The 19421-nt window shown below is 40.2% G+C and overlaps 2 protein-coding genes across 6 annotated transcripts in view; both read right to left on the minus strand.

The window, feature by feature from the left end:
* TXNDC11 (thioredoxin domain containing 11) overlaps positions 1–16461 on the minus strand; it is a 28764-nt gene extending 12303 nt beyond the window's left edge. The window contains exons 1-6 of one of the 2 annotated variants that reach the window (XM_030229714.2): positions 16239–16461; positions 11667–11883; positions 10844–10941; positions 8862–8991; positions 2149–2242; positions 850–962 (exon numbers count right to left, since the gene is read on the minus strand). In XM_030229714.2, the coding sequence (XP_030085574.1) occupies positions 850–962; positions 2149–2242; positions 8862–8991; positions 10844–10941; positions 11667–11883; positions 16239–16384 (798 nt within the window). In that variant the 5' untranslated portion in view covers positions 16385–16461. Of the gene's footprint in view, positions 1–849; positions 963–2148; positions 2243–8861; positions 8992–10843; positions 10942–11666; positions 11884–16238 lie in introns of those variants that run through there. The other variant, XM_050980214.1, reaches the window with a different exon arrangement.
* Positions 16462–16777: 316 nt separating this feature from the next.
* ZC3H7A (zinc finger CCCH-type containing 7A) overlaps positions 16778–19421 on the minus strand; it is a 28217-nt gene continuing 25573 nt past the window's right edge. For all 4 annotated transcript variants that reach the window (XM_050980213.1, XM_030229713.2, XM_030229710.2 and 1 more), the window contains one exon: positions 16778–18787. In XM_050980213.1, the coding sequence (XP_050836170.1) occupies positions 18598–18787 (190 nt within the window). In that variant the 3' untranslated portion in view covers positions 16778–18597. The remainder of the gene's footprint in view (positions 18788–19421) is intronic.

The following is a 19421-nucleotide window of genomic DNA, read 5'->3' on the forward strand; positions in this document are numbered from 1 at the left end:
ACTTCCTTTCTAAATGCAGTAAGTGTCAGCAAACTTCAGCATTTCATACAAGCTTTCCTTTTGGGAAAGCTTTCCAAATGCTCATCAGATTATAGAAACAAGCAAAAAGGATTCTACCACGGAAGCTCCTCTTTCTTTTAATGGATCTTTATAATCTTGAGTTTTCTCAACAGTACAAATTTTCTTTTTGAGTGAAAGAGCTTTAAGCTGGTATCATCATATATCTAATTTACGTAAAGTTAGAATGTTCTTTTCACTATTCAGTCACCATATTAACTCATTTTAAATTAGGCTTTTAAGACTCAAATATCAAGGCTGCATTTAAAAGTGGTATTTCTCATTCCTGAACGCAAAGGAAAGAAATATATAATAAAAGGTGCTCACAGATTCTAGGATCAATTTTAATATATTCAGGCAAGTTTATCTTAAGTAATTAGCACAAAAAAGTAATTTTTATATATTTTATGCTATGTCACCCAAACCCCTGTTTTCTGTAGTCTCAACTGAGTAAAATACACATCACAACACCTGTTTTACACTCATGGTGCCAGTGTGGGTAGGTAGTGCCTCTATGCCAAATAGTAAATCTGAAAGTTAGTATTTTCAGCCTTAACTTTTCAAATGCAGGGCACATGAATTAAGAGTTATTATAAATCCAATTAATTTAATTTGTGTGATTTTTCTAATCAGGGCCATGTTATACCTTTAAGCCAAAATGGAAGTTTTCACTGTTCCTACTATCCCTCCACAAAATCTTTGTCAATATCCTCATTCAAGTAGTTTTCTAATTCTGATCCCTGAGCATCCCTTCACCACATGAAAGTCCCTACAGGACACATCAATACTCACAAGAGATGTGTTGGCATGTCTGTGCAAATACACACTGCCAGAGTGCACCAGGGAGATCTCCTCTGCCACACGTTTATCCGTGACCACTCCAAAGCGGATTGTCCCAAGGTAATCTGAAAGGGCACGTTTGCAATCTTTGAAAACAATTACACACACTGAACTCCTCCCCTGGACCACCACCCTCAAACCAGAACACACAACAGTGCTGTGTAAAGGCACAGAAATCCGTGAAGAGCTACTGCCAGCACTGGTGATTACAGCAGAAGAAAGAAAAGTGGCAAGAAGCATGAACGTGTTCCCCTTCTGCACTCCAGGTAGAGAGACTTGTCTGTGTAACCTCAATTGTCCAAACTCTCCATTTGCTTAGGAAATACAGAATCTGGTATCACAGGTGCACCTTGCTGTGGTTTATGGCATCTCAAAAGCCAAGATGATACATGTCCGGGAAAGGCATGAACACAAAGTGATGCACATTTACAGTAAATATGTATCATTTATAAATATATATTCTATATGTACACATAAAGGCAGACTGCTTATCTTTATGTTGCAAAAAAATAATACCATGTACAAATGTGAAAATCTCAGAACAAAATATAGAACAGGCTCTTTATCACATCAGTGGCATAGTAAAAAATAACAATGAATAAGTATGAGTAAAAAAAAATGAAGGAAAGGAAAATTCAAAAAACATGTTAATTTTTTACTTTAATTTTTTACTTTTATATTCAAAAAAACATGTTAATTTTTTTGGGTCACGAATTTGGGACAGACCCTTCTTTTACTTTAAGAAGGGTCTATCCCAAATTCATGACCCAAAAATGAGGTATTAGTCATCACATGTTTAAACACAATCAAGAGGGTTTGTATTTTAGATAAGAGGGGGAGAAAGGCCTTCTCAGGCTGCCTTGCAGCAGCTCTGTAACTCCACCCATCACTGACTTTAGTTTCCAAGGGCTGACACAGTCCAGTCCATCCCAGTGCCTCTGACACTGCACAGGACAAAGACTCCTGGATCACTCTAAAGCAGTGCCAGGCTGATTAGGGCCCTGGATGGGCTGCAGCTACCCCTGGAGGTTTGAGGGAACTCTATCCTGGTGTAAACCAGACTGATGACATTGTCAGCTTTTTATGTAAGCAATCCTCAACTGTAATGAGACAGTCCCACAGTTAGATCAACACCAAGGAACACTCAGAAGGGATTAATTCCTAAGTTACAAAATATTGCAAAAAAACTACTGAAGTACTTGGACATAACTCATTCACAGACACCTTAAATTATGAAAATGGAGCTTTTACCTTTCTTTAATGAATGTAATGCTGATGTGAAGAATGTTAAATAACCAGGCGGTTGAGGTGAAGCATTGAACTCAAAAAATCCCACAACTCCAGGCTGAAACAATAAGAATTGGAGTTAATTAAGCCATTTTCAAGTATAAATATATGGGACTACAGTAAACACAACAGACTTTTAAAAGACAACAACGTTTACTGAAGAGCAGTCACTTCATGCTGCAACAAAAATTTTAATATTAAAAGACTGAATGTAAATCAGTTCTCATTCAAAGAATGAAGCTGTGACTCAAAAGCTTATGTGAGAGAAAGGGGCTTTATGGATGTTACATTCCTAATGGTGTGTTTCCCATGTTGAAGTTCACCAAAAACAATTACTATTTTCTTTGCAACTATATTTTGAACCAGTTCCAGCACCAAGGTAAGAAGCATAAGCATCATAAAGATATTTTTAGAATTGGAATATCTAATACAATTTTTCAGAGTATAAAGGGCTTAAGTAGTAGCACTTTAATTGTTTTTGTTGCACATAATTAGTATTTACATATGAATTCACACATTCAGTGTGTCAATACCTGACTTGCTAAGGTAAGTGATTATCCCATCTTTAAGCTACAGTCACTGTAAATCCTTTCAGTATAACCTAAAGAGTCAGTGAGAGAACAGCTGCACAAAAATCTTGAGAACTCCATATCCCATATGCATATCCATCAAGCTCTTCAAATTGCCAGACAGACAATTCCAAATTTAAAAGACTCATCCCAGAACAAGCCTACTGATTTTTCCAGGTGAATGACTTCCTATTAAACTCAGGAGAGAATCCGGGAGAAGCTGACTTGGAAAAAAGAGGTACACACTCTAGATTTTTTCCATTCCAATGTTTCAGTTAAGCTTTGGTTTTAAATTTTTAGAAATATAATCCATTAAAAATTACTATTAATTATATTTTTGACTCATCACTCAAATGGGCTTCATAAACTTTCAGGACAGAGCAAGTGATGGCATTTTGTTTATTTAGTGTTATTTTTTCCTCATTTCCACCAGTGCATACAGAAGGCATTTGACACACAAAGCAAGAGCACTCCAGGGATTGGTGTGGAATAGAAGATTCCAGACTCACCTGGCACCATTTGTGTGGCAAATACATCCTCACATGAGGATTTTCATTTGGTACTTCAGAGGCTGCTTTTTTTTTTTTTTTTGATCTCTACATATAAAATTTTTAATTTCTTTTTAAAACATGAACATACATTTACCAGTTATTATTAAAATGAATTCAGTTATTCATATCAGCCTAACACACTGATCTAATTCAGCAATTAGCAATCTTGAAGATGTTCACCAATAACAATATTGCCCATTCCAGTTCATGACTTCTCTTTTTAGGCAAGAATCCTCTTTCATGGATGAATGCTAAGCATAAACCCCTTGTTCATAAGGATTCTTTGTGCGGTGCCCCAAAAAACTTATCAATAACAAAAATGAGTTACAAGCAATCAGGGAAATTTCTGCAACAATAATTACCAAGAAGAAAATAAAACCAGAAATAAAATAGTAGCAAAAAAGCCACAGCAAAATAATAGCACTCAGTGTTCTTTTTTAAACAACATACTCGTTAGTAATTAATGATCAACTTTGTCTCTTATTTTCAAACTAAGACAGTAAAAAGAAACAATCCCTTCTACAAGACTTTGAAAGCATTCAACTGAATGAAAATAAGGAGACAGATAAGATAATCAAAATTTTAGCTTCCCATTTTCTAGGACCATTTTTGAATATTAATCCTGTACTAAGTGAATTTAGGACACCAAACAGTGAATGAAAGGAGAGTCAAAAGTGACAGTGAAATGTGGCAAGAAACCAGAAGTCAGATGCAGAAGTATTTATAGTGTTATTTAAAAGGTAACATTCTGATTTAGAGTGCCAGTTCTGCTTTACACTAACAGAAGCTTAAGATTTCCAGATTGTGAATAATGTTTCCCAAAAGATAATTTTTGTAAATTGCTTTTCAATTAAAAAAAAAATTGTAGTTGGAGAATATATGCTACTATACACTACTATATATACTAGTATTTATTAATGGTCTATGACTAACCAGTAATCTGGTTAAATAATGTCCTGTTAATCATCATCCCAGACCAGTTAAAGTTTTTGTCCTGTTACAGGGTGCAATTATACACAGGAGTAAAGGGACTAAATTACTGTATTTCTTCTCAAGTACCAAGAAAGTTTTCCTGTCTGTAAGAATGAATTTTTTAACAAGACTGAATGCTTCCACGTATTTCAACTAATAATAAGTCTTGCTCTCTACAAGTGAGGTTCAAGCCTCACAGAAGAGGTATCTCAATGTGAACAAGAAGTTCTTGGTTTGGAATAAAAGTAGGCCAAGAAGAGCTGTACAGCAACAGCTCCCACCTTCTTTCATGTAAAACCCTCCAAAACTCAGGAACAGCTGCTAGCAAACAGCTCAGGACATCTACATCCAAGCTGCTACTGATGAGCAGCTGCTCCCATCAGTGTGCAGTGCTGGGCACCCACCTTCATGTGAGCACTTAGGAGTAATCAGCTGAACCTGCTGCTGTCTGAAGTCAGAGGAATAAATGCTGACATGTGACACAGGGATGCTTAGGAGCATTAGGAGCATGGGCATTGCTAGAGCGGAGCTTGCTGGAACTTTTTTTTCCAATAAACAATTTTCTGTCCCTGTCTCAAAACAAGTGTCTTCAGGAAGGGCTTTGGAGCAAACCTGAGGATGTCCATTAGTGAAGAGTTCTTAGTGCTATCTCCTAATGAAACTCATATATGGAAATACAAAATCATTAATTGTAGTGAAGTCTATTTCTTGCTTGGTCCCTACACCACAAGAATAGAAAGTCTTATGGGATGCAATTAAATCAAGTAACAGACTTACCAAGCATCTCAAACAGCAAGTTCATGGAAACTTTAAAAATGGACAGAGATTTTCAGATGAGTAATTTCTATTGGAGAAAACCTAGCAGTGTTATTACTGAACCATGCCTCAAATCTATCACAGCTCTTGGAAGGAATAAGCAAGCATGTAGATAGCTCCATGCAGCACACTGTAATTCCCTGAAGTCTAGAAGAATTTACCAACCACTCCTGAAGAAACTAAGGTGATAAGAAATAACATGGAAGGCCCTTTTCCAGACTAGGAAAGTAGGAAAGACAAAAAACACTTAGAAATTAATGTTTTTCAGCAGCCAAAGATAGCCAGCCCAGATGTGTACTGATACTCAAGCAGTTCAATATTTCCATAAGCACTTTAGAAAAGGGAGAAAAAGGTGAGTAACAACACTTGCAAAGGTTGATGGGAGTCACTGAAACTACAACTGACTTGAAGAGTTTTAGAAAGGCAGTATTAAATGACTGTGAGGGAAAAGAGCTGAAATTTAAAGGCCAAAAAAGTGAAATAATGGGAACAGAGGATATGAAAAAAACACCAGCTACTGATTAGTTTACAACTGCATAAATATTTTTAATACTCCAGTTACTTCTATCCCAATTTGTAATTTAAAAAAAAATGTTTTGGTTATATTGCATTGAAGTAAGGGAGGTGACTTTTTACAGGCTCTCAGACTTGTGCAGGCAGGCAATTCCTGCTTCATTGTATCTGTGAACATGGGAAAGCCAACAGCAAGAGGAAAGGAATGTGTCTTCTCTGGGGAGCAGAAGAACCAATATTACATATCATTATATCTGTACTGTAGAAATGCAAAGACAATGTTGACTGAGCCTAGATTAAATTTACATTTAACATCCTTTTCCAATGATGTTAAAATCATTGTGTACTCAGACCTGAAAGCAAATTTTCACACCATCATTTAACATAGGCACCACATAAAAGCCATCTCTGCATCTCTGTCTGTGTCAGATCTACCCAGCTGCTGATGCTCAGGAAGCATTTCTACACAAAGAGAGCAAAGCAGAAAGCTGACATCATGTTAAGAGACAGAGCAGCCACCATCCAGAGAGAACAACTCCTCTCCTACTGCTCCTGAAGCCAGGAAATGCTGAATTCCCTGAGCACATTTAATATTCATAAATGAGTGAAGCTTTCTGTCTAACTACAATGGCTTCCTGTTTCTTCCTCTAGGCCATTTCTAGCAGCTGGGGCAGTCAGATGAGGAATGAGACATGCCAGTTTGGATTAAAATGAAACTGTTTCTCTGCAGTTAAGAAAACAAATTTGATTGCAGGTACTCACAGGTACCTTGAGTTATGGCAGAAACCACATCTTTCTGCTCACCTAACTTAGGTCTTCCTTAACATTCCAAGATTTTAACTGCCTTCCAAATGGCACATTTTTCTTGCTCTGAAAAATTAATTCTTATTCATCTCTAGTTTTACACTAGTATCATTCCACAACCCCAGAGAAACCAACCTTAAATAGTATCAGAGAATGCAGGATGCCAACTTTCGAGCCCTCAACCAGTTTTTTTTTTTTTCCGAGGGGATTGAGCGCCCTCTAGTGAGAGCAACTGGCATGTCACGACAGTCGTGATGGGGTCGAGGAACGAACCTGACTAAGTAACAAACACCATCGGTTCTTACATTTAACTGGATTCTGTTCATCAGTATCGCTTCTAGTATGCAGAACCCTTTTACTATCAGAACACAAGACTGAAAATTAGACAGAGATGATGACAAATCTTGCAAATTATTTTAAGCTTGAAATTAATTAGCTCTTCAATGAAATCACAAAAACACAATCCACCAGCAGAGAGTTGCCAAAGTGCCCAATAGCAATCCTTGCCAGTCTTCTGTCCTTTCCCTTCTGCTAAAAATTAGTATTTTTTATACAGAGAAGATCAAAAGTGAAAGGAAGACACTAGCCAAGGGTCTTAAAATAGCAATTAGTTTGTGCCATACAGGTCCCAATTGCCCATAATCTACTTTACTCCCCCAACTTTCTCACTTCTTAGACACAGGACTAACCCCTGGATTGCTTCTCCTACAGAAGGAATAAATTTCTAAACTCACAAGGAAAACAGTGTACAACCTTCACATTTCTGACAGAAGTGATGAAACAACCTGTTTTATTTTCAGTTTAAAAGTAACTTTTCCTTTGTTTCTATGGTTTTCTCTTCATCCATCTTTATAAACAATTATGTTTCTTTCATCTTATCTGTATTTGTTACTTTTGTATCCCCTCCTTCCTCTCTTGCATAACTTTACAGAGGCAAGAAAGACATTGAGCACCATGAGCCATGGTCTGGGACAGAACTTCAGGCAGGAATGACTGTGGGGAAACGTGAACAGAAACAGCCTCTGCTCTTGGGCCATTTCAGAAAAAGAAAAGAACCAACAAATGCTGAACATGAACAGCAACTCAGCACTTGGAGCCACAGAATTTCATGCACAGGAAGGGGGGAAAGTCTGAATGCAGAAACAAAAATATCTGTTCAACTGCTAAGCAGTATTTAAAAATATCTTTGTTGCTCCTAAATTTGTCTTTTATCTTAGGCTTTTTTTCAGTGGAAGTGCACCTCTAACTGTAAAGCAAATTTAAGCTTAATGACAATATGCTTATTGGTTACATTCTGCAATCTGTCAAGAAATAACATAACACAAACCAAAAACCAAGCACAGCTGTCTTCAAATCTCTGTAAGAGGCAAAAAAATGTTTTAGAATTTTAGAATAGCAAAACTGAAGCAAGGGAAGGACAACAGAATTCCTTGCGATCACATAAAAGTACCAGCACCAGAGACAAGCTACAACACTCTACTCCCAACTCACAGTTCACACTTAAAACACTGGAAAACCCAACCCAGTAGTAGTTCCTGGCATGAACAGCACAGCACCTACCCAGGGGAACTCCCAGTGTGTGTCCCCTACGCTGTGGCAGCTGCCACTGAACTGCACAGGTCATGCTCCATCCTGCAGCAGGAGCAGGCACTGCAGTGTGCACCACCCACACAGGATCTGCTCCAGTCCCAGACACTGGAGGGTCCCTCCTGTGCTGTGCCCACTGCCACAGCACTGATTTGTTGATCAGGTTTTCCACACTGCTCTCACAGTTTGGGCTTTAATAAGATTATGGTACTTCTGCACTGTGCACTGCAAGAATCAACAGTTATAAAGGGATTTGAAATGGCTGGCTCTGTTGTAAGCATGTTTTGTCTGACTGGAAGTTAATATTCCACCAGTATTGCTACCAATTTTGTCACCCCTGAACACAAGAGTCAAAAATTAATAAAACAACATGTACCAGTGGATTAAAATCATCAAGTTACCACATACAAAGTGATTAGGAGCCCTTGCTTCACCTGGCTTCATATTGTTCTCAGTTAAAAGACCTATCCTACTAGAAAAACCTACTACTCTTTAAAATTTAAAGTAATGATTATAAATTTCTCAAATGCTGTCCCAATTTAGACTGCAAGATTTTTGTAAAAAGATTTCTCCCTTCTTTCTTGTTTGTACATAACAGTTTGGTGAGATAAAAACTTTGACTGTTGTCTCTACAGACTAAAGTAATGTACATTAAGAGCATCACTAGATCATAATAGTAACTATACAGGGAATCAACATTATGAATTTGTCATTTCATATTTTAATGATTTTAACAAATTTATAGGGCACTGATTTCAGGATCCTGAAAATAAACTAGTACTTTGGAGCAGATCAAATTTAATCCTTAAACAAGTCAAACTCTTTCTGAACCACAGTGGTAAAGCTAGAGAAGAGAGACAAGTACCTCATAATTTGAGAGGAAATCTAGTAATTTTGATCGAGACGAGATGTAGAGTAGTGGTGTCATCACCCGGCGAACAAACTTTTCAATATAAACAGCACTCATAGGGCCTTTGTATTCAATTGGTCCAAAACTAGTACCAAAAAAAATAATAGAACATTAAGACTTAAATTAACAGTAGAGAGTCCCTCCTGGGGGTGGCAGATAGGAGTTATATAGACAGCATGCTCAGCCTCTAGGGGATTGCTCTCTGTGTTTTACCAGTGACTTCTGTAAGTGATGAGGGAGTTGTGTTACCAGTGGGAAGTGCCAGAGTATCTGTGGAAGGGGCAGAGCGTTGGTGAACTTGGAGACCACTTCTGAGTCCCATTAAAGAACTTGTAAAACTCGGATATAAATTACATGACCATATACATGTCTTTCCACTTTTTCTGAAGTAAACACATGAGACTTAAAAATCTGAAAAACGTCACTACTTTCCCTTGTTTTTTCAGTGTCTCAAACAGTATCAGTCTGAAAAGGTGCAATATTTTTACACAGGTTTTTATGAGCAGCAATCAGTAAAGCAGTGACAAATTCACTTGCACTGCTGATGAACAGACTCAGCAAAGCTCCAGTTTCCCCCCCAGCCATATGATAAAACAGCTCACACTATGTTAGTGCTAAAACATAAGGTGGGCTGGAGCTTGCAGCTGTGAATTCCAGAGGTTCTCCTCCTAATTATAAATGGATTGGACACAGCATCATTGTCCCACATGAAATCAAACACAAAGAGCATAAAGAATTAGTCCATTTCCACAGAAGAATTTAATGTGATGCATTTTTAATATAGCTTGTACAGATACACTGGAAAATACCCAACTCACACTGAGATACCTGCATTGAGGTGCTTCAAAATGGTCTCCTAGAGCCCACTAGATCATTCTACATTCTTCATCAGTTTATTACAAACCTCTGTCTTCACTGCAATACCCACTGGGCATGTCACATGCCCAGGGCACCACATGTGAGGTTTAGTATCTGAGGCATGACGGGTGCACTGCCCTTCAGAATTTTATGAAGTATCAACAGGGATTTACACCTCATCTTGTTACAACTCCGTTTAAGGTTACTGATGACACCAAGTGCATTCATCTACTGTGTCGTAATTTCAAGGTCAAGTAAGTTTCAGTCAAAGTACATCCAAGTGGGATTGTAGGGTTCTTTTATTACAGCTTGAATTATGCCAGTGTCTCGTGTCTATTACATGTTCAGCTAACAGAGACCAGGACTGTTCCTCCTCAATGCATAAATTCCCCCAAAAAACAAAATCAGCCTCTGTAATGAAAGAGAGCTGCAGTTCAAGACTAGTAAAATAAAAAGTAAAATACACGGGATAAACACTTTTATGTAGTGTTAGAAACAGTGCTTCCTTACCTTCTGCTCCACACAGAGAAAAAAACCCCAGATAATACATACAAATACCAAAAAATAAAAGTGAGGGGATGTAAAATTTTATACAATGATATCTTAGCTTTGGGGGAAATAAAAAAGTGAGTGCAAAGTTCAAAATTAGAACAAAGTCTTCACTATGTAGTGCAATTTAAATACATACTTAAATTCCACTAACTTCAACAACCCTTAGGTACATTCTTTAATGCCATCATAAATTAGGACCAGTTGTTATAATCCATCCAGAGAGCAAGCAGACATCTGACATTAAAATGTAACAGTGAATTCTTTTCATTGGAGGCAGAAGTTCCAGGAGATGCACAGGCAACCCAAAATTTCCATAAGGATGAAGAATTGCCCAGTGTGTCATTTAACTGGCAATTACAGCCCTGCCTGGCACTTGAGTGGCATACAGGATGAGCTCACCTAGAATCTACCCAAAAACTATTTACTGTAGCCAGAAATGTAACATTTTCAAAATGCAGCACTTTATATGATACCTATGTTTCCCAAAAGAACAATAAAAAACTTAGACTGTACATATGAAATCTTACCTCTGATGGTACAAGTGTATCACAGGAAAATAAAAGAAATGCTTCTGCTTCCTGCATTTCCCCTGGTTCCACCAGCAATTTACAGCCACAAACAGCACCTGCAAAGCAGATAAAAATTCACAGCTAACAAAGTACATTACTGTGACCTACTTTATCCAAGATGTACTTGATGTACTTTTTCCAATCCATTTCATCTGGTATTTTCAGAGCCTTTTCAACTCAGTATTCCATATCTGTCACAGACAGACTTTTTAAAAAATCTTTTTGTCATTTTGCAACAGCAATATTTTTGGTCACTTTTCTTTCTAGCTTTTATGCCTCTTAACCTAAATCCTTCAAATTTATTAATTTAATCATAATCCACATTAATTACTATTTCTGCAGAGTGGAGTTCAACAAGTGGAGGTTTAGGACATCTGTACCTGTGAAGCATTCACAGGCACTCAACTGTTTGAAAGCACTGCTATGGTTACAATATTTATATGATTACCAGTGTCTCCAGGGATCCCAGAACTGGAAGCAAATTCCATGGAATTTCTGTCTGAAGGCAGGTGAATAAATTTGAAAACACTTTACAACAAGAAAGTTGTAGGCTTCCCCATTTAAAAGCAGAAATGACAGACAACTGAGCAGGAACCACAGGCTGTCTCCATTTATTCTACCACTCTGTATGCTAAATTAAATTTGAGGTGACTGTTGAGTTTCCCTAAAATGTGAGTATTCAAGTCCTACTGTTTCTCATGAGAAGACAGAAAGCAGCATCAGCTTGGACACTGAAAAGCTACCAGGTCATGTTTAAGATTGATATTTTCTCTGGAGTTACCTGGTCTGACAATCTGCTGGCCACATGTTCTATTTCTTCTCTTACTGCAATGGACTGCCCGCACCACGGCGCGTAGAAGAAATACAGCACAATCTCTGAGTCCTGGCGGAGCTGATCTGCGTAGTCCAACTGCCCCCGGAAAAGATCAATCACTGGAGATCTTGTAGAGAAAAAATTCACTGGAAGCTTTGCTGGCATTGTTACATCCTTTGCTCGGCTGCAGGAAGAAAATTAAGAGTGGTTATTGAGACTGTACAGCAGCAGTTAAAAAAGTGTGCCCAAAGCCCAAAGTTTTATTCTTAGCAAAAGTCACGCAACGACAAAATTGATGCAGAATGACTACAATTTATGTAATCTGAGTTAGTTTCATTAAATACTATAAAAATCTAAAGATCACCGTTCTCAAGTTTTAAAAAGTCACACTGATACCATGCACTGTGCTTATGGGTATGTTAGCTCACACTCTAATGGCTGGTTGCTGTAGAGAGCATAAGATTACCAGGAAGAGTGATTTCTTTTCATTTCTTCCTTGCCCTCATCCTCTTTTAACACTTGTACTTTAGGTAACAGCAGCCTGATAAGAAAAGAGATACTGGTCATAAAGTTTTGTGATGTGTTGTTTATATAAACAGAGCCTATTATCCTGCCTTATGCTTTGTTTTACAGTATTCTATACTTCCTTTGTTTTAGATTGTATTAGGAAAAGATATATAAATGTGGACTAGGTTATTTTACTGATCAGAGCAGGGACTGCAAACTGCTCAGGGCACATCAATGTAAGAACAGTATCAACAAATAGACTAAATTTGAAGAGATTATGACAGGTCAAGATTTTTTAAGAGAAATCAGACTGGCCAGTAAGTAATATGAAGAAATAAACCAAACTCGGGAAACCCTTTCTATCCAATCAGCAATCAAACAATCCAGAATTTGGGACTTCCCAGATGTTAAGAAGTTGTCATCTGCCTGAAATGCAAGTGAATGATCATACTCTGTTTTTATATGGTCTTCATTTTAAAAATTTTCACTAGTTATATTTACACTAGAGTAAGCCAGACTGAAAACTGGACAACACTCTCATGTGTAATTTTGCCATGGTTCATAACAGGACTGGAAGTTTTAGGAAAGACTGTGCACTTCTTTACTTTGTGTGCGTTTCTTTTACTTTCTTGCAATAAAAAGCTAATACAAAAATCTTATCTGATATTTGATCCATGTCAGGTTAAAATTTTATTAATTGTGTTAAAATTATTGAGCCCTGAACACTGTCAAACTCATATATTAAGCAACCTCCTAAAAACTCTGCCATACTTTCAAACTTTACAATCAGTCTAGTTTTTAAGAAGTACCTTTGTCTTTATAATACAGCAAAAAACTGTATTGTAGCTTGTCTCTCATTTCCAAGCTACTCACTTTAGCTTTAACATTTTAGAATTGCCCTCAGTATATATCACAACTTATAAAAATTCTTAATTTGTATAAGAAATTGCCTCAAAATCAAATCTTTAAAATCAGAATATTGAAAATTTTAAATGGTTCCTCCTGTTCATTAATTCATATAGTCACAACATTATGTTTTTACACAGATTATACAAAATTCTATTTTCTTCTCTGGACTTCTACCTGTGTTCCTTCCCTTCTCCCCCAGCCACCATCTCAGCACCTCCTTCCCAACCCTCAAGTTCTTCAGTCACCTCATAACCAAGACATCTGGTTCCCTGCCATTCCTGCACCCCATGCTTATCCAAACTGCAGCTTCTTCCCATGATTTCTGCCTGCCAGCCGGACAGGACACAGCTCCAGTGTGAGCTCTGGCACACACAGCCTGATCAGCTGCTGAAAGCACAACACTTCTTGAGAGACAGCAGCTAGAATTTCTCCTCTCCATCTAGTTTAATGAAAACAGACAATGTCAATATGTTAAAACCTCTGCTTCCTCCACTGAATTAAACTGAAAGAGGATGATTGGTTCAAGAATTCCAGCCTAAGATTTAAAAATTAGATAATGAATTGGCTCCAAATTTTAAGAATGGGTAGAACACATCAGCAGAATTCCCATGACATGAGTGAGTCAGAAATTACATTACTACCTTCAAATATAGTAAATCAATAGCTAACAGCTGCTTAAGGAGATTTGCTAAGTAGCGTCTTCCTCTGCAATACCAAACATATAACAGAATACCTTGACTTAATTTCCCTAAGAAAATCCCTAGAATTTACACACATATAAACTGAAGATTACGTAAGAAACAATTACACAAACGTAATAAGCACAAACTGTTTATTAAAACACTGACTGTGTTATTTAGCTGCTGTCAGAGCCTACAAAAACCTAAACTTTCTATGAGAACACTCTGGTAAGAAAGGGAAGCATATGCAAGTGCCAAGAGGACCAGCAGCCCCTTTGATTGCACAATCCTGAGAGTGGAGCTGTTTTAAAGACATTTGCATAGTGCCAGAAATAATTCAGGTTCTAGACCACAGGCTTTCCACACCAACCCATCCTAGGTCAGGTCTCATTTGGCTATTCCTTCAGTCACTCTAAACTCGCAATTCATCAAATCCCACTAATGGACTGCCTTGCAGTACAGGAATTTTCCCTTACTGTACTTTTTATCCATTGATATCTAAAGTTATATATTGTAAGAGCAGTGGTAGTACCTATGCCCTGGTGCTCTGTCTTGCTAGTAAATCATACTGACATGTGGTGAGAAACTATGTCCTGTATTTATACTTAACATGTGCAATTAACCACGCTCCAAGCTTCACAAGGAATTTTTAGACTTTTATTTTCTATATTTCTGACAGCAACCAAACAGGGAATACCTAACTGATATTAGTGTATTTAACCACAATCTGAAAAGCTGAACTTCTTTAATCAAACTTCTAGATTACAGGGTAGTGAGAACCACATTCCATTGGCGAGCTTTCAAACACAGCTAGCAGTAAAATGAAAGGAATATGCAGGTTTTGAATACAGGAGAGCAGGAAGCATCATTTTAAGTACAAAAAACCCCATTATTTTCTTAGTAATGTAACACCAGAGAGGTGATTATGTTCAGAAACCCTTCACCACACATTCTAAAATATGGCAAGAGCTTTACAATTTCATCTACATTATCTGGTCACTGTGAAATAGTCTCCTGGAATGGAGGCACAGCTACTCTGAGGCACTCATTCACAGTCTTAAAATTCACTCTGATTCAAGTAACACACCCTTTGTGGACAGGTAAGCAAAGAAAGCCTTGGCATTTTTCAGATGCATTACCTGTGAATCAAGTGTTTTGTGGAACAAAATTTGTCAGATGCAGGGGAACAGGGACATAATCAGCACCTCGCAGCCTTCTCCTAATCTCAAAATTAAACCCCAAGAGCAGTAGATGTTCTTAATATAGTATGACCTGGAGCACGTACCAGTCACCTTGACCTAAAACCCATCCAGAAGATTCAGACCCCGGTTTAGGTTCCAGAACCGAGCAGCCTGTGCCCACCGTCCATTGCCGCTGCTCCCCGCCCCTCCTGTACAAACATCTCCTGGCTCCACGTACACCAGCTCCGGGCAAACAGGAACTGGAGAGCCCGTTGCAAAGAAGGAAGTTCCAGCTCCCAAAAGGAGCACCACCAGACTGGGAGGGAAACCACAAAACCTCTTTGTGTCCGAAGCAGGTGCAGGCACAGCGAGGTGATGAGATCAACTCATGAGCCAGGGCAGACTCGTCTGGCCCCGCCGCTGCTGAGGGCAGGGCTGCAGCCCAGAGCCCCCTCGGCCGTTCGGCGGCAGCGCGAGGTCCCAGCTACCTCCGGAGATGAGCAAAAGCAGCTCCATCTCAACAACGTGCCTGTCACAGGCCCACAGAACGGGTCAGGCTGGAAGAGACCACAGTAGGTCCTTTGGTTCCACCTCCCCGCTCAGTCAGGGTCATTCCAGAGCACATGGCAGAGGATTATGCCCAAATAACTGGAATATCTCCAGAGAGGGAGACTCCTAAGCCTCATTGTACAATCTGTCCCAGTGCCTGGTCACTAACGGAAGAAGTTCTTCTTCACGTTCAGGTGGAATTTCCTGGGCATCAGTTCCTGCCCATTGCCTCCTGTCACATTCCTGAGCCCCACCGAGCAGAGCCCGGTTCGCCCTCAGACACCGCCCTGCCAATCCTGATACTGTCCTGAGAAGCGGGTGCCCCCGCGAATCTGCCGCCACAGCACGACACCCACGGTGGGGCAGATGTCTCCTAAAACACTCCGTTCTCTCCCCAGCCACGTTCTTATCGCCCCTGCCATCCCGCTGAGGGAGACACGGCGTCCCCCGACACGCGACCGGTCGCAGGAGCCCTGAGGACCGCATGTGGTGGGGCCCGGGAGGAGGATCCGTCCCCCAGCCCGAGGGATGCCCGTGCCCAACGCGGCCCGGCCGCAGCGGGTACACGGCGCCGCTGAGCGACCCCGGCCCTCCAGGCCCCGCCGGCGGCTCTGCCCCAGGCCCTGGAGCAGCACCGCCTCTGGGAACGGCGGCGGACCGGCGGCCGCTCCTCCCTGACCGAGCCCTGGGTCCGCCCGCTCCCTCGCCGATACCTGCAGGTGACTTTGAGGGCGATGAGGAAGGCGCAGCCCAGCACGATGGCCGCACCGCACAGCAGCTCGGGCCGCCGCGCCATCAGGGCAGCGCGGGGCCGCAGTCGCGGGGCTGCCGCGTCGCCGGGGCCGCCGCACACCGACATGGCCCGGCTGAGGGGGGCAGGGCAGCGGGCCCCAGGCCGCTCCCGCTCGCACACGTCTCCCACCGCCCGCCCGTGAGGCGCGCCGGGCCGGGCGGGGCGGCCGCTCCACCCGCCAACCCGCCGCCGCCACGTCCGCCCGCCCGAGCAGGCGCACAGCCCGCCCGGCGCTCCAGGTCCTGCCCGCGGCACCGGGAAAAGCGGGACGGGGAGTCGTGTGATTGCCTCCTGCGCTCGACAGCGGGGGGAACGCGACCGCGATTGCCGTGCTCGCCTCCTGCTCTCGGCATCGGCACCGTTACCAGTCCCCTGGCCCGGATCAGCCGGTGGATAATCTCCGAGCCCCCCCCCCCCCCAACAGCCCCACCCCGCAGCAGGAAAGATTTCACACCGGCCTTAGAGAACAAGGATGTCATGTTTAGTTTTGTCTAGAATTACTTCCAATGATTTACAGAGCACTTACATTAAACAATGAAAGCATAAAATTGAGAAAACAATTCAGAAAGGCACACGATACAATCAGGTTTTGTCACACAAATAACAGTGTCCACAGTACTCTGTCTCACACTCACTTTATTACAAACAATGTAAAAAATCAGCACTGCAGCAGGTGGCATTTCAAGCACCAAGCTAGTGTCCTACTCCAGTGTCCTGCAGTCCAACCCGGGAGGAGGAGGAGCAGGCACTTCCAAGAGCCCCAAGCCAAGGCTGAAGCACACACGAGGCGTTGGTTTCAAGTTTGTTGTGCTTTTGGGAAGTGAAAGGGACACAGCATCCGTGTCATGTATGGGTTATCACTGAACTTTGGTTCAACACTCTTTACATAGCCAATGTATGCCCTATGACTACATTCAAACTACTGAGGTCATTGTTAAAGCTCTTTTAATTATGTTAGTCAGCCAGGAACAGAGGAAAGTATTGGGCGGGGGGGGGGGGAAGGAGGAAGAGGGAGGGAAGGGGGGAAGAAGAAACCTAGTTTTAGTTATGTTGAATGAATGGCTGAAAGAAACTTAGTTGGGGGGAAAAAAATAGGAAATAAGCAAACACAAAGAAAGCAGAATGCAGGATCTGCAGAGAAGCCAAAATACAACAGAAGCTCCAATGACTGGAAAGCCCAAAGGCTCAGCAGTCAGGAGTCACCTCAGCCTCCCAACTTGTTTTCCATTTCCTGTGGTCTGCAGGAAAGGCAGAGGGAAGCACCATCCACCGTGCAGCTGAGGCAGTGGTTCATGTCCATGTCCAAGCTGAAAACGTGTCCCAGTACCACGTAGCTCCAAACTGCTAGCCTATATCACAACTTACTGGCCATTTCTGTTACTTCAGTGATGCCATGAGCTAATGACAATACAGAACTGCAAACGAGCCACTAGCGACACAAATACCAAGTCAGTGAATGTTTAGCTACAGGTGCTCAAGCTTTTGCTAACTGGCAAATCACTGTTTTTACAAAATCTCAATCCTGAGGCTACATGCAGAAAACAGCTTTGTGTAAAGTTCTCTTTATTACAGGCAACATTAGTCCATACAATAATACACAATACTGACATACAAGTGTAATCTTTCAAAATCATCATTTAAACAGCAAAGACCAAGAAACAGAATTTTAACTACTTCATTTTCAAAAATTAATACTTTTTTCCTCTCAAGATCCTTTTTCAGTAAATTATATTGAAACATACAAATAGAGAAAAAATACCCATTCAACGTATATTGTAGTTAAATGGTTATTTTGTTTAAAATCTTTAATAAGAAAATCATTTTTAGCAACCTACATATAGATAAGTAGCAAACTTTGTTTTAAACAAATCCTCTCCATTAAAAGATCTGAAGAATTTTCATCCATCATTTTCTTAGCCCACTAACACTCTCTTTTGCAATACCTTGATACCTTAAAGTTTTTCAACTGAAGGTCTGAGACTAGGGGGCTTCCTAGATATTATAACCACTCTTGCCCCCTTCTATTTCCTAACTTTCTGTCCAACAGGAGGTGAGTAAGCACATAATACTTCAGATTTTTTTTAATCACCACTCTGTTTCATAAGAGCATAGACAGGTCTGCTCCATCCCCCTAAATCTACCACACTTTGCTGTTCAGGAGGAACAATGTATGCCAATAAAAGCAGAAAACCTGCAGCTGTTCTGTCACATGCTTTTGATTATTGTCAAATTTTCTGGTTTATGCTTCCAGCTGATAACATGTATGTGTCATCTCAGTATTAGTTTAAATCTTTAAACAAAAAACTATATTTTCCAAAGTCATTATCACTGGGAGCAATCAAGTGGTCTTTTCTTGCTTTGCTGAGTTTCATTCTTAAAACTTGTCTTCGTTCTTCCCACTCACGGAGTTCAGCATTTCCATGGGCAAATTTACAGTTGTTTCCTTCAGTGCAAGTACCAGCCATATATCTGTTAAGACAGATTTTGAACAGTGTTTTCACAGAATTACCATGATCACTACTGGGTCTATATTTTCTTCAGGTCATGTTTTTCAAATAAACTGCATAGTAAGGACAAAAAAAAATTGGAAGAGTATATACTTTGAAAAGTTAGATGACACTAACTCTGTTTAGCATTTGATTGTATTTTTGTTTCCCAGCTGACAAATATATACAGAGGACAACAGATGGCTCTTTTCTTTCTACTCTTCATGTTCCTACTTAGACTGAGACACTTAATGCTTGAAATCATCAAGCTCATCATGTTAATAAATACCTAATCATTTAACTCACTAAGCTAAAGAAAAACTATCGTTTAAGAAATCCAACTAATTAATTACCCTTGTTAACTAAATTCGAGGTTAGAATACTCAGAACACCTTAACATGCCAGTTTGTATTCACTTTATGCTGCATATCCAAGGTCTGTTATGTTCAAAGCAAATACATTTAGAATGCTACTTAAAAATTTAGTAAAGGGACATGTAAGTTTCCATGCAAAGACTGCAAATTAAAAATAACTTGCTTTCACTACTATGCAGTTTCTCAAGATCTTTAAGACACTCAAAATCTTCAGCTGAAAATGGAGTAACAAAGGCATCTGCA

This window comes from Serinus canaria, chromosome 14 (genome assembly GCF_022539315.1).
Source record: "Serinus canaria isolate serCan28SL12 chromosome 14, serCan2020, whole genome shotgun sequence".
NCBI lineage: Eukaryota > Metazoa > Chordata > Aves > Passeriformes > Fringillidae > Serinus > Serinus canaria.